This window comes from Aquila chrysaetos, chromosome 6 (genome assembly GCF_900496995.4).
Source record: "Aquila chrysaetos chrysaetos chromosome 6, bAquChr1.4, whole genome shotgun sequence".
Lineage (NCBI taxonomy): Eukaryota > Metazoa > Chordata > Aves > Accipitriformes > Accipitridae > Aquila > Aquila chrysaetos.
In genome coordinates, this window is record NC_044009.1 from 42,755,927 (window position 1) to 42,769,289 (window position 13,363).

At 51.6% G+C, this 13,363-nt stretch overlaps 1 protein-coding gene across 11 annotated transcripts in view; it reads right to left on the minus strand.

Moving 5' to 3' along the window:
* Window positions 1-13,363, minus strand: part of HEG1 (heart development protein with EGF like domains 1) — a 56,378-nt gene that overhangs the window by 30,079 nt on the left and 12,936 nt on the right. For 7 of the 11 annotated variants that reach the window (XM_030017488.2, XM_030017479.2, XM_030017478.2 and 4 more), the window contains exons 2-8: window positions 6,290-6,568; window positions 5,043-5,273; window positions 4,373-4,666; window positions 3,587-3,769; window positions 2,777-3,085; window positions 2,052-2,366; window positions 641-967 (exon numbers count right to left, since the gene is read on the minus strand). In XM_030017488.2, coding sequence (XP_029873348.1) covers window positions 641-967; window positions 2,052-2,366; window positions 2,777-3,085; window positions 3,587-3,769; window positions 4,373-4,666; window positions 5,043-5,273; window positions 6,290-6,568 — 1,938 coding nt within the window. Of the gene's footprint in view, window positions 1-640; window positions 968-2,051; window positions 2,367-2,776; window positions 3,086-3,586; window positions 3,770-4,372; window positions 4,667-5,042; window positions 5,274-6,289; window positions 6,569-10,137; window positions 10,154-13,363 lie in introns of those variants that run through there. The other 4 variants (XM_030017482.2, XM_030017481.2, XM_030017490.2 and 1 more) reach the window with 3 other exon arrangements.

A 13,363-nucleotide genomic window follows, 5' to 3' on the forward strand; every position in this document is an offset into this window, starting at 1 on the left:
TGTGCCTAAGTGCACTCCATGCTGCTAGAACAAACAAATACCCTAACAACCCAGAAAAGTCTGGAAATCGGTTCAGACAAGGCACAATGCTGATCAGTGTGAAGCTCTTAGAGAAGAAGTCTGAAGAAATGGGATCGGGGGATCAGACCCCCTCGGCACTGCAGCAGACCAAACAGCGGTATGAAGGACCTCAGAGAGCACATTCAAAGTTGCCTTAAATTTGTTGAGCTGGTTGGTTCAATTTCTGGGAAGCAGCATGGTCCAAGGGGTAGGACAGAGGGCAAGAACTGAAATCTGGTCCCTGGGACTGCAGGGACACAGTCTAATCCTTGCTTGCTTAGTTCTCTTGCCTATAAAATGGAGATAGCAACTGGAGATAGTAAAAAAAGAATCGTGATTTGAAAGTTAATTATTTTTCTTGGCATAATGAAACTTTCCACACATCTGCCCTTTCTGTAAAAAGCCCAAACCACATTTTTTGGTCAAGCGAGAGCTGAAATATTTCAGACACAAAATCACACACATCCTTCCAAACAATATATCCTGCATAGCAGAGAAGAGTCAGGCAAGTGTAAGATACAGTAACAGTCCTCTTTTTACTCACAAGAAAAATGGTATTTCACTCCTAACTTGAGCTCACCTGGGGAAGGACCTTCCGAAGGAGAGTGTGCTAGTGAAGGGTCTGCCACCCGCTCAGTGAAATCTGTGATTTCTCTGGACCCAGGAACTCCGTAGGTGTCTCTCACAGAAGACACGGATGAGGATCGGATCGTGCCCAAGGTCCTGTACGTGTCACTACTGGACGTGGAGACTTCTGCTGCCCATCGGCTGGTGCCTGTGGCAGACCCTGGGGGCCTCCCGCCGCTGCCGGTGGCCGTGGCTGCAACGAAAGTGCTGGTGGGAGAGGAAGCAAGGGCGTTCTTCTCTGTTGTTGAGCTGTTAACTGGTCGGTCGCTGCTTCTGACACCTAAGATACAATAAAACCGGGTTTGATTTATGCGTATTGAGCTATACCTTTGAGGGATTGTTTGTACAGCGTACATTTCTACACTGTTCGTTGAGAAGCTGAATAGACCAAGCTCTCAAGCTGGAAAAGGTGCTGCTCTGGGAAGAGGTGAATCCCTTATGTTCAAGCACATGTGGCTTACAAAAAGTCATGAAAATCTCAACTGAAACCCATGTTTTTTAGCTGCAGGCTGTGCACAATACCCAATTTATGCATTTAAGCTGCCTTTGAGCCTGTTTAAATAAGGAGTATACACCTCTAACTTCAAACCAAACCTAGAGGATGAGCTAAACCAGGCCTGGTTTACATTTTCTAGTGACAGTCCAGAGAGCCAAGCTGCTGTCTTAGTGCTGGGCTGACGGCCGAGTCCCCCCCAGCATCGGGCACGCAGGGCCGGACACAGCCTCACCCATAAGATGCTCAGAAACACCGCGGTGCCCCAGCCTGGTGTTTGACCCAGCCTGATTTACCCCACATTTAGCAGGCGTGCCGCCCCAGGGCTCTCCCAAACCGCAGCGCTGGGGATGCCAATATTTCACCAGCTCACCAGGAGCAGGAGCTGCACTCACAGAGCAATGGGCTTAATTGTGAATTGATGGTGAATGGTGGGGCAGAGCTTATTTGGGACCACTCCAAGGGGACAGGGCGAGTCAGCACTGTCGTGGCTGTGGGGAGTCCCAAAATGCCGCCGCTCTTACAGACCAGCCTGCGTGGCAGACGCAGCACCAGGCGACGGCTGCAAATCGCCAGCAAACGTGTCTCTGGCAGGGAAAAAGTGCATGCACTTATTTCTAACCGATGGCTGCTTTTCCCAGCATGGGAGTTTCATTAGCAATGAGGACACTGATGTTTTTCACTTTTTCACCCAAAAGCTGAGATCCACTCCCACCCTTCCCACCAGCCCCGCTGCCAGCCCGATGCAGCCGGTAATAAAAATATCCATGTATCCAACAGTGACTGATGGCCATATCTAAAGAAAAACAGCGTGGGGATGCGGAATCTTGCTCAGCCCCAAAGCAGCCAACTTTCAGACTAACAAATTTACCTCTGAAAGTACTTTCGGAGGCAGAGAGGGAGCTTGTGAGCAAAGGCTCCCCGGGAGGCTCTGGGAGATCGGTGGCTTCCCGTGAGCCGTTAGGACGGCGTGTCCCGGTCCCCGAGGAAGAGAGGGTCCCCCGCAAAGAGCTGGTGGGGTCGGTGCTGGTGGCAGAGCCCCTCGTCACCCTGGCTGTGCGGCTGTTTGCGGGGGACCCCGGTGCCCCCGCTGCCACGCTGGGTACGTCAGCGCCGCGGGCGTCCGAGTGCAGCGTCGCCTCTTCTGCAGCAGGGATGCTCTTGGGTTCGTAATTGCTGCTAAAGGCTAAAAAAAGGAGAAAAGAAATATAAAACTGCATACACTGTGAATGAAAACAGCTGGGTAGGCTTCATCCCGCTATCAGTAGATGTACACAATGTATGTGTGAATATTCAATACGGAAATATTTAATACTGGGAAATCATTAAGACAGGGGAAAAAATGGTCTCTGTATAGGAACTCATGAAGTTATTGCTTGCAAAATTCAACTGAAAGTTTTCAAGGAAAATCTATCCTCCTCTTCCAACAAGAATAATATTTATCCATACTTTCATTTCTGTGAAATGTTTTTAAATGTACAGAATGTGCCAAATACAATATTATTCCTCCTTTCTTTAAAATAAAAAGGATGTATTTTGTTTATAAAGAGTCTTTAAATAATGTTCTGAGTTATACAGCTAGCTATCGAAACTCACTCGTGGAAGCGCTTTCCAAAGCAGACGGTGAGCCTGTGAGTAACGGGTCTGTGGCATCTCTGCCACCACCACCCTGGGTTCCCAAAGACATCCCAGGGGACTGGGTCTGGTCTGAAGAGCTGGTGATTTCGGTACCAGAGGTGGAAATCTCTGCTGCATCGGCCAGCCTGGTACTGGCTGGCAGAGACCTTAACGTCCTCTCTCCACCCTTGGTGGCTGTTGTGGAAACAGAGGTGCCGGTGGTGGGGAAATCTGAAACTCTCCTCTCCGTGGCCGAGACGCTGGATGGATGGTAGCTGCTTCCAATGGCTACGGCACAATAAAAAAACCTGGATTTATACATATGAAATTATAAACAGATGGATCCATTTTCTTCCCAGATGCTTACAGCGCACATGCAGATATTAAGCATAGGAAGTTTTCAATCTAGACAAAGTGCTCTTCTGGAAAGGCATGAATCCCTTCATCGCAGGAAGACCTTGCACAAAACCCGGGGCTCGCTGCCAGGACAGCACGGCTTCATGAGAGCCACGGCGGCTCGGCCAGCGGGAAACCACAGGGGACAAGGACTGCGGGGACTTGCCTTTAAACCCCACCTTTGCTCTAAGACTAGTGGAAATAGGCTCAGGCACTCTCAGTTATTTTTTTGTAGCTTGAACACGGCATCAAACAACGAAGGGGGGGAACCTGAGTGCGGCCACATTCCCATATGAGCCTGCAGCTCACTACACATCCCAGGGCTTAACGGGACACAAGGAAAAATGCTTAAGGAAGCACAAAATAGGGTAAAACAACAAATCGTAGACTAACCGAGCTCACCCGTGGCAGTGCTCTCTGAAGCTGGGTGAGAAGGGGTGAGCCGGTGCTCTGCGGAGGACGCAGGGAAACGTTCCCACGCTGGGGCCACCGAGGAGGGTGCCAAGGCCAGGGACTGAGCCGCGGAGCCGGGCGCTGCCCTTCGGATACCGGACTTCGGGTTTTCTGCAGCCCCAGCTGCCGTGACAGAGGGAAGGGATGTGTCAGTGTGAGAACCCAATGCTTTCAATAGTTCATGTGGAGTGGGGCAAAGTCTCCGTTTTCGAGAGCTCCAGAAATTAGCTGCTTGCAAAGCAAGCGAGGGGAAGCCGCAGAGCCCAGGAATCTCGGGGTTTTTGTCCTGTACAGGTTGTTGAAGCACAGGCATCTCACCCTGTCTAGCCGAGAGCAAACCCACCCGGCATGGCCGTGAGCGTGGGTTACCGACACAGCTCAGGTGGGACACACAGCTCAGGTGGGGCTGGGACCTTGCCTTTGCTCTGCAGCTGGCACTGAACCAGCCAAGATACTTCACAGCTGCAGATGCCCACCCTGCAGGAAACATGGTGATAAGGTCCAAAGATCCTTTTTTGGTTTTTTTAAGTGGAAAATGTTGGGGGTTTTTGGACCAACTGATTTTTTCCGTTGCTTTTTCCTTCTTTCAGCGGGGAATGTCAGCTAACCATCCAAATAATAACAGAGCGCATGCAAAACACAGCATCTTCTCTGTTTCAAGAAAGGAAAAGCTATATAAAGGCTTCTTAAAGCTATAAAATAAATCCACGGGCCAGCAAAGCTCACCTCCAAAAGCGCTGTCTGTGGCAGGCGATGCTGTGAGCGAAGGGCTTGTGGAGTCTCCCGTGACATCCCTGGGGTGTAGCATGACATGATTTGCACCAGTCTGGGTACTGGAAGCTTGGGGGGAGGACTGGGGCTTTCCAGAAGAGCCAGGGAAGGGGGTGCTGGGGAGGGGCTGCACCGTCCCCCCGCCGCTCCCCGAGGGGCCGGGTGAAGTGGCTGCAGTGCCCATGGGAGGGCTGCCAGGCGGCTTCGTGCCCACCCAGCCTCTCGCCAGTCGAGAGGGGCCGCCGGTGCCTGCAAGGCAATGGGGGAAAGCAAATGAGAGCACAGAGATGGGCTGAGCTGCCCACCCAGCATCGTCCGCTGTCACCCTCCGCCTCCCCCTGCAGCCCACAGTTCCCTCGTCTGTCCTCTGCCTACAGCAACTTTGTGTTTGGGAGCTGCACCAAGTAATTCATAATTTTCAAGGCCAGGAGAAGCCACACGGATCCTTCTCTCCATCTTCGTGCACGAAGCGAGGCAGAAAACTGCCCTGAGCACATGGTGAGGATGGAGGGCCGGATCCAGCGCACAAATCTCTAGCAGTGCAGCGGAGCCAGGCTTAACCGATGCCCGGTTTCTCTGGGGAACAGCATCCACCTTGTTCCCAGGCTGAACTGGGATGGCTTACCTGGGCGACGAGTCTCCGCAGATGAAGGTAGCAGCACTGTCCTCGTTGCGTTGTCAAACCCCACCACATCCTGGGCCTCGCCGTGCCCGCCCAGCACCCTCTCAGCCAAATCCGTGCTGACGGCTGCCAAAACCAGCGGCGTCTTCTCGGCAGATGGAGGGGTGCTGGGAGAAGCCAAAGCCCTCTTGCCTCTCTCCCGGCTGCCTGCAGCACGGTGATGGCTTCCAGCAGCTAGAAAGCAACACAGAGAGGGTCATCTTCCCCCTGGACAAGTTAATTTGTCTCGGCTGGGGCAGCAGCAGCATCACCCGCAGTGGTACCCAGCCCCACCATATGCAATAGGTAGGGTCACTGCTGCATCCCCCGCGTTTCCTCTATTTAACGCAGAGCACACGGCAAGAGGGATTGCTGGGAACAGAGGGTTTCTGGCACAAAAAACTATCGGCATTTAAAAATTTGTCTTCATTTGTACATGGCAAAAGAAACCCAGATTTTTTTTAAAAAACATTAAAAATGCAGAAGGCACTAAGGAGGTTACATCAGGACAGCCAGCAGCTGGCAGCCTGGGCATGCCAGCTCCACACTTTAGTCCCTAAGCAGAAAAAAATGAGGAATTAAAAAATTAAAGAAAACCTCTATGCTCATATCTCAGCAAGACACTTATTTCACCCAGGCATATTAAGATAAAAAATAAAGTGGGGACAGGGCAATCAGCCCAGCCTTGTCCTTCTGGTGTGGGAAACAGGTTTTGGTTTAGTGCATGCTTAAAAAAGTACACTGGTTTACTCATGACCACAGTCCCACCAAATGAGAAGATTATGAACAAGCCCAAAGGTAAGTGTTCACTTGCACGATTTCCACGTGAGGACCTCAGCTACAAATCATGACACGGCTGGTCAGATATTTTTAACTCAGGCACTTATAATCTAGGTTGGGTTTGTGATGGGGTTCAGCTCCTCCTGAGAGGAGGCATGGGGATGCCGGGGTCTCCGCTCTGCACGCAGCCTTCAAGCTCCGTGGATGGGCAGGACTCTCTGGAGTGCTGCTGGGTGGTGAATAATGACAACAGCCGCTCACGAGAATCACCTTCATTGTAATGTTAAAAAAGACCCAGCTTTCCTGGGACTGGATTTCTTCCAAAAATCTGAATTTCTAGCAGCAGGTGGGAATACTTCCTAACCCACCAGCTACGCTCGGTCCATGGGCTGGGTACGGCAAACAGGGACACTTGCATCAATAAAACTCACCGGGAGGATGGCTGTGGGCAGGCAGGTGGGTCACTGTCCCAGCAGACAGGCTGTCCGGGGATCCTGCTCCTGGTGGGGTGACATCCCCACCACCGGTGGGGGGACCAACGTGCCCCATGACCCCACTCGCCGCTGGCACCGCACCGTGCCTGGCAGGCAGCGATGCCCGCTCCCTGCTCCCAGCCAGCATCGTCACCACCTCCACACTGTCCATGAGAGCACCAGAAGTCCTTATCTCCATGTCCGAACTTCTCCTCGCCTGATGGCTGCTTTCGACGACTGAAAGAAAAAACAAGAAAAAAATTAAAATCCCATCAGCACAGGACGTGCAGGCTTGGCTCATTGGAGTAACACTGAGGCCAAGCTCTGATCTCATTTACACTAGAGAAAATTTTGCATAATCAAAACACAGACATGAAATTTATTTTTGGATTCATACCAGTGGAAATTAGATCGGTCTGTGGGGCCAAATGCTGAAACCCACCTTTGTGCACAAGATTAATGCAATTCAGCACCCCCATGCTTTTTGTATGTTAGGAGAAATAATCTTTAAAGGAGCAAAAAGAAAGTCTTAAACAAATAACCAATGGAGATGATACATGCCGTGTGGAGTCCATGGGAGGAGTGTGTAGGTCTCCAGAGCTGATGGCCAGCTAGAGCCCAGCACAGCCCGTGTGCCCCATCCCGAGGGCGTGATGGGAGGGGGCTGGGCCCCACAGCTCTTCCCCTCTTTCCGCTCGGCCAGTGCTTGCTGGATGCCTCATCTCGAATCCTACCACCTCCAGAGACCCGGCATGAAGCTGGCCGAGAACTGCAGGGCAAACAGGAGGGTTGGCACAACTCATCCAGCCACCACAAGGCACCGGGACAGAAGAGATCAATGTATGTTGTGGATTACGCTGGCCATCCAGGTCCTGAAGCACCACAAGGTGATGGACATTTTGGTGTATCTGACATTAATGTCTACCAGAACATGAGAAAAAAGATGGAGAAGTTTGTGCACCTGCAGGTCCATTTTCTGTGAGCAAACATGGCCGGAGCTCCTGCTCCAACCTAAAAGTGTTCGGTCTGCTCTCTTGCTCCTGCTGGAAGGCTGCTCCAAGTTCCCACCTCTCCCATTATCCAGAATAATTTTCTTTTTTCATTAGAAAATGAATAAACAAACACATTTATGGAATAAATGTTGGTTCCCAAGCCAGCATAACGCTTTAGCTTAGCTAGCTCTTCTCCTCCCTCCACTTGCTTCCCACTGTGCCGATGTATAACAGCAGCAATCTCATCTCCTCTTTGCACAAGTTTCTTCTGCATTTCTACCATCTGCTGTATCTCATGGACCCAAAAATGACTTCTCCCAGGGATGTCAATAGGCATTACATGCTTTACGGGATCTCCAAAAGCACACAGATGGCTATGTGCAGCTCTAGAATATAAACATGTTCCCAAATCAGGTCTTAAGACATTACTCAGTAGCCAACTTCTTGGCTCAATCATTAACACCGACTGCCGGCAGCAGCAGCAGCAGGACTCGGTGCTGTAGCTTCAGCCTTGGGTCTGTCATCCAGCCTGATACTGCCTGGAGCAGAGCATCTAGTGACAGCTGCCGTAAGCAGTTCCAGTGAGATTTGCCGGGGGAATCGGGGTTTCCAGCCCGTGGTACCAGCCAGAGCCGTGCAAGGATTTCCCTGCACGTCGGTCCCATGAAAACCAGCAGCAACCATCCCTGCCCCATGTGAGAGCCACGAGGCTTGGCTGGCACTGCAGCCTCAGATGCTCTTCAAAGCCCACAACAAGTCAAAGTGAGTCCAAATCATGGCTGTGTCATCTGAAACAGCGAGATCCCAGTTTTGCCCATCTTCCTTATAACCAAAATGCAATCTCTGGGCTGGAATAGCCCGACGCACGCTCCACTTGCTGAGTGGGCAGAATGGGAGCCTGGCTAGGGAAACTGCAATGTAGGGTCTGAAGTCTCTCAAGAAATTGAGAAAAATCAGATATTTGGGGAGGGGAACTCTCCCCACTTTGCAGCTCAGAGATCCACGAGATCTCTGGGACATGTCGTGCCTGTTGCGCACATGGCATCTCAAAATAGGGTTGTGGGTGATACACAGGCAGCAGCTAAAGGCACCGCTCAGTCTCTGCCCGAAAGATCTGATGTTGAAGGTTAAGCTTTGCACATCTCTCCTTGGCCTCCAAGCACTTTCTGTAAGAAAGCTGTGCCTCAGAGAAACACCCACGGGACACCTACTCCTCCTTGCCTTGAGTGTCTCCTTTGGGGTTGCTGTACCTGCCACACCAGAGGTGGCAATTTCAGGAGTGGTCTCCTCTACCCACCTGCAATAGCTTCAGTGGGAACTCAACAAGAAAAAAGAGACACGTAGGTAGGACAGTCTGCATTTCATCCTGGCAGTCCGAGCACCACGAGGCCGAAGGAGCCAAGAGCCGCAGTGGAGCAGAGCCCCTTGGGTGCCTTTACTGAGAGCCCTAGCCGTGGCTGCGATGCCCACCTCGCCGAGCACACTGAGCAGCCACTGCCGTCTGGAGCCCACTGTGAGCCACCTCCTGTCCCATGGAACAAGCGGCTCCTTGTCCCCGTTTGGATGAGGGGATGCAAAGTCACAGGGGACGCTTGCTATGCTCATTTGCAAGCCAATACCCAGCCTGTAATTGTAAGCCGCAAGTCCATTTATAGCAGCCCCGATGCTGAAAAATCTGGGTGTGCTGGAGGGCGGCGCACTGAATTTCTCTCCGTTCCGCTCTTGCTAAAAGCTTTCAGCTGTGTAACCCATGCTTACTGTGCCCCAGCAGCCAGCTTTGCTACACAGAAAAAAGGCAAAGCAGCAGATGCTTAAAGAAACCCTTAGGGGATGAGTGTAGACAGGGAAATTTGCTTTCTCAGGTTGCCAAGTCATATGTCAACAAGGGCTCTGGCCAAGCACACTAAAATATATAGCGGGGCACTGCAGCAGGCATTTAATTGCCACTTCTTAAAAATAACCCTGGAAATGCCAGCAAAAACCCTCAGCTACGACCCTTGATTGAATGCAATCTGTTCAAAAGTAAAATACTGCTGTTTGCTTGTCTGGTTGTTGTTCGCCCTGCAAATCCACCTCGGAGTTTTCTCTATCCTCTTTTGGCTCTGCAGAGCGGCTGGGAATAAACCGAAGCAAAACCCTTCCCCTTATCATGGGCGCCAGCAAACCTGGCTTTGAGTGCAGCCAGGGAGTGGATGGGATGAATAAGAAGGTATTATTTACACAGGCTTTTTAGAGTCATCTGGCATTTTTACGTCTGCCCTGCAAGGTACACCAGGTCCTGGTGCAGGGAGGAAATACTCTCGCCAGCATGGGCTCAGCTCCCCAGTTTGGTGGGTGCAGAGCATGAGCTGGGCTGGAAAAGCTAACCCACAGCATGTAGTAAGGAAAGCTGAAAAAATCAGGCTGTTCAACAAAATAGACATGAAATCTCAGCTTATCACACAGCCGTCAAGCCTGCCAGAAGTGCAAGACCACCACAATCGTCTCCTCTGACTTGCCTGCAGAAGTTAGCCTTCAAAGATGACCCTTCACTGAAGCAGGTGGACCAGATGCAAGCTTCTTCCAAAAAAATACACTCAGGACCATCTGGCCTTCCCTGATGCATTAAAGGCTTAAAGCAGAGGGGCCCTTTAGCTCAGGTACCCATTTGTCACTAACAGTTTCGTCACATCCTAAGCTGCCAACTGCTTTCCGCTGTTTAACTCCACGTGACCACAGCTGTCAAGAGAAATATTTGACTTCCAGTGCAAAACCCTCCTGCCACCCGCTGGACCAGTGTTTTCCTTCCCAGTTAAAACTAGCAGTGATGCTCACCAGACAGGTCGAGGCTTGGAGTTACTTTTTCTTCGCAAGCATAACAAGTCCACGGCTTGCTGGGAGCTGAGTTATAACGCGGCCAGGACAAACAGATCAAGTTCCAGCTGATTTCTCGAGGCTTTGGGTTTGCCCCTGGCAGCCCAGCTGGATGTCTACCTTGTGAGACTCCTGAAAAATCCTTTTTGGACCAGCGATTTTCTGTCTCCATCCCAGGGTGCAGCATGGGCATTGCCCTGGCCAGGAGGTGCCTGCTGCCAGGGCAACGTCATGGTGATGCTCAAGGCTCAACCATGGGACAGCACAACACCAAAAAGGACAATACTGCAAGTTTTCAGCAGCAGTTGTGATCGCTTATAGACATTTTAGGGCAGGGAATGAGGAGGCATGTACCCTGCTAACGCCAGAGGAGCAGGATCCCTGCAGACAGCATTTGGCAGGAGCATCACAGCCAGCCAAGGCACACCACGAGCTATCCCAGCCCCGCTGCCTTCCTGAAGAAGGGATTTTTCTCCTCAAAGGACAGAAAAATACTCCCTTGACCTGGGAACGCAAATTTAGTCTGTGTTTGCATACAAGGAAAGCCAAAGGCAGTTGCTCGGCTGCCCAGAGCAGGCCTTCACCCCAGAGCAGTCCCTCCTCAGGAGGGTGGCGATTCCCTGGGGACCGATCCCGGTACGGCCGCCCATGCGGCAGCTGTTTTGCCAGGGCTACGGCCACCCCAGGAGCATCCCATGCTGAGCTGAGCACGCGTGAAGCTAAAGCAGGCTCCTCCCGAGGATAGGCAGCTATAATTATAAAGCCCACATCTGTTAACGTTGCATAATCTTAACATCATCCAAGGCTCGCGGAGGGAAAAAAAACTCATCTCAACTTAGAAAACTCCTTGCCAGCTGTAGGAAAAGGTTAGGAGGAAAGGCAGGCTGCGAAGCAGGAGAAGCGGGGAGCAAAGCCGGGGCTGCCGGCCCCGCAGCGGGTGGCACGGGGAGCTGCCGGTCCCCGCCGGGGCTGGGGCCGGGACCGGGCTCTGTGCTCTGTTTTGAACGGCTGCTGCGGATGTCGGGATCATGGGTGGAGGCCGGTTAGGAGCCAAGTGAGTTTGTGCGAACAAAAGCTACAGCCCTAAATCTGGACCGTCCAGGGCTCTCTGGGATTTTCAATTTCCTTCCTTGTTCTTGCCCTGAAAGAAGCAGTTCGAGGCAGGGGGGGAGCGGGGGGGGGGGGGGCTGAAATGGAGCTTAAAAAAAAATTTCATACTTGAAACGGGTCAGTTGAGCGTAAACACGCTGATAATATTGCTCAGGGAAGGTCCCTCGTGTGCACTAAGCACGGGAAGAATGCGAGAGGTTTTTAACCACATGCGGTCAACCCTTTTTTGCTAATTCTTTCAATATTAATAAAAGGAATTATGCAGGCTGGATGAAGAAAGGTGGCGAGAGAGGGTGGATGGGGAAGCGAAGAGGTGCAGGAGCCCTGCCAGCACCTCCCGCCCTGCTGCAGAGCTCGGTTTGGATGGGGTACCCTATAGATTCGTCCCCTGGCAGCGCCTTACTCTGGTCCTCATGCTCCTCATCCTCTCCCCACTGGGTCCCAGGCAGAGCAGGACAGCAATTCGCAGGACCTTAAATCATTTTAACCATAATACGAAGGATTTATCGAGCCACCAAGGGTGACTAGAGCTTTAATACGTCAGCTCAAGAAAGGCGATGGGGGCTTAAGGCCAGAAGCAGGCCCTGCAAGCTCCGAGTGCCAAGGTCCAGGTAGTTAACACCTACCTGGCCGCTATGGGTGACGGGTGCCCACGGGGCTGGGGACAACAGCATTGTCCTCAGCCCCTCCTATGCAAGGCCATGGCATTTTGCTTGCAGTGCTGCTTTATGAGACAAAAACACGCTGCACATCCACACCACCTCCTCTCCGGGACCTGTAAAACCAGGGAGGATGCTAAAGCCCATCTTTACTTCCTATCCTTTTATTCATGATCCCAGAGCCTGATGCTCAGAGATGCCATAAGAAAAAAAAAAGGATCCAATTATTGCTCTTAAAAGCAGTACCCTAAAGCAGAGAAACAGGTACTCCACAATAAAAAGCACACAGAAACCTGTGGTCATTTCCAAAAGTGTGGGATGCATGCATACGGCCCGCCTGCAACTGGGGATAAAACCTACGCAGTGCAGGGACAGGATGTTGTCCTGCTTATCCAGTGGTTTCCAGCCTCTTAGTTTTGGTGTCCTAAACATTTCCCTGGGGAGGTGCAGGCTCCTGGATCACCGGCTGAAGCCTGTGAAACCCTGAGTATCTTACTCATCTTTCTTGGACAGTTTGGGTTCAATCCGCAGATCTCTGGGACCGCATGGACCCACGCTGTCTGAAAACCACCAGCCCAGGGCGCAAAGCAGCGCCTTAAACCTCTTTTCATGAGCTTTTGTTTTTAAACAGCTTTTGGCAACTGAATTAAAAAAAGATTCCTGTTTTATTGTCGAGTCTTTGGAAAACATGTTCAAATACAAGTCCACTTCCAACAGGGATAAGCTGTCTCATGACTACCCATACTCCTAAAAAAACCCACAGCCATGCTGAGGCTCCAGTAAAATCTCAGTCCATCCATCCCTACAGCCAGTGAAGAGGGGACCAAGCCTCCAGGCCCATAGAGGTGCCACAGGGCCCCGGGAGCCGTGTCCCTGCTGCCTTTCCTGAGCAGAAAGCCTGAATTAGCTGTATTTGCTTGCTTGCAGCCTCGTTTATTTTCTACTTCAGAAGTGTCCCCTCCGGCGTTAATGTGGGAAAAGCCCCTGCAGCCCCCCGGGGGTGTGAAGTCAGCTCTGCCACAGCACCAGCTGACAGAGCCCGGGAGCACTTACCAGAGGGATTTCTTTCTCACTGTTTTCAGTAAACATTAATAAAAATAAGCCAGAAGAAATCTCATGAAGAGCACAGCTTTCTGAGCACTCACACCTCCTCTCTCCCACTGCCCTGCGATGCTGAAATGCCTCCAACCACCCTGCCTGCACCGCGGATCCCAAATGCTAAACCCCAGCACCACCTAATTTGCTTCTAAAACCCTCCAGGCTTTTCCGTAACGTCCTGCAGAAATGTTATAGAAAATATCACCCACGCAGCACTTCTCCTTCCTCTTTCCAGGGTTTTTAAAGTCCCCTGGAAGCTTTGCTCGGCGGGAAGGCAGCGGTACCCTCGCCGGCGCTCACGAGGCCGGAGCAAAAGCCGT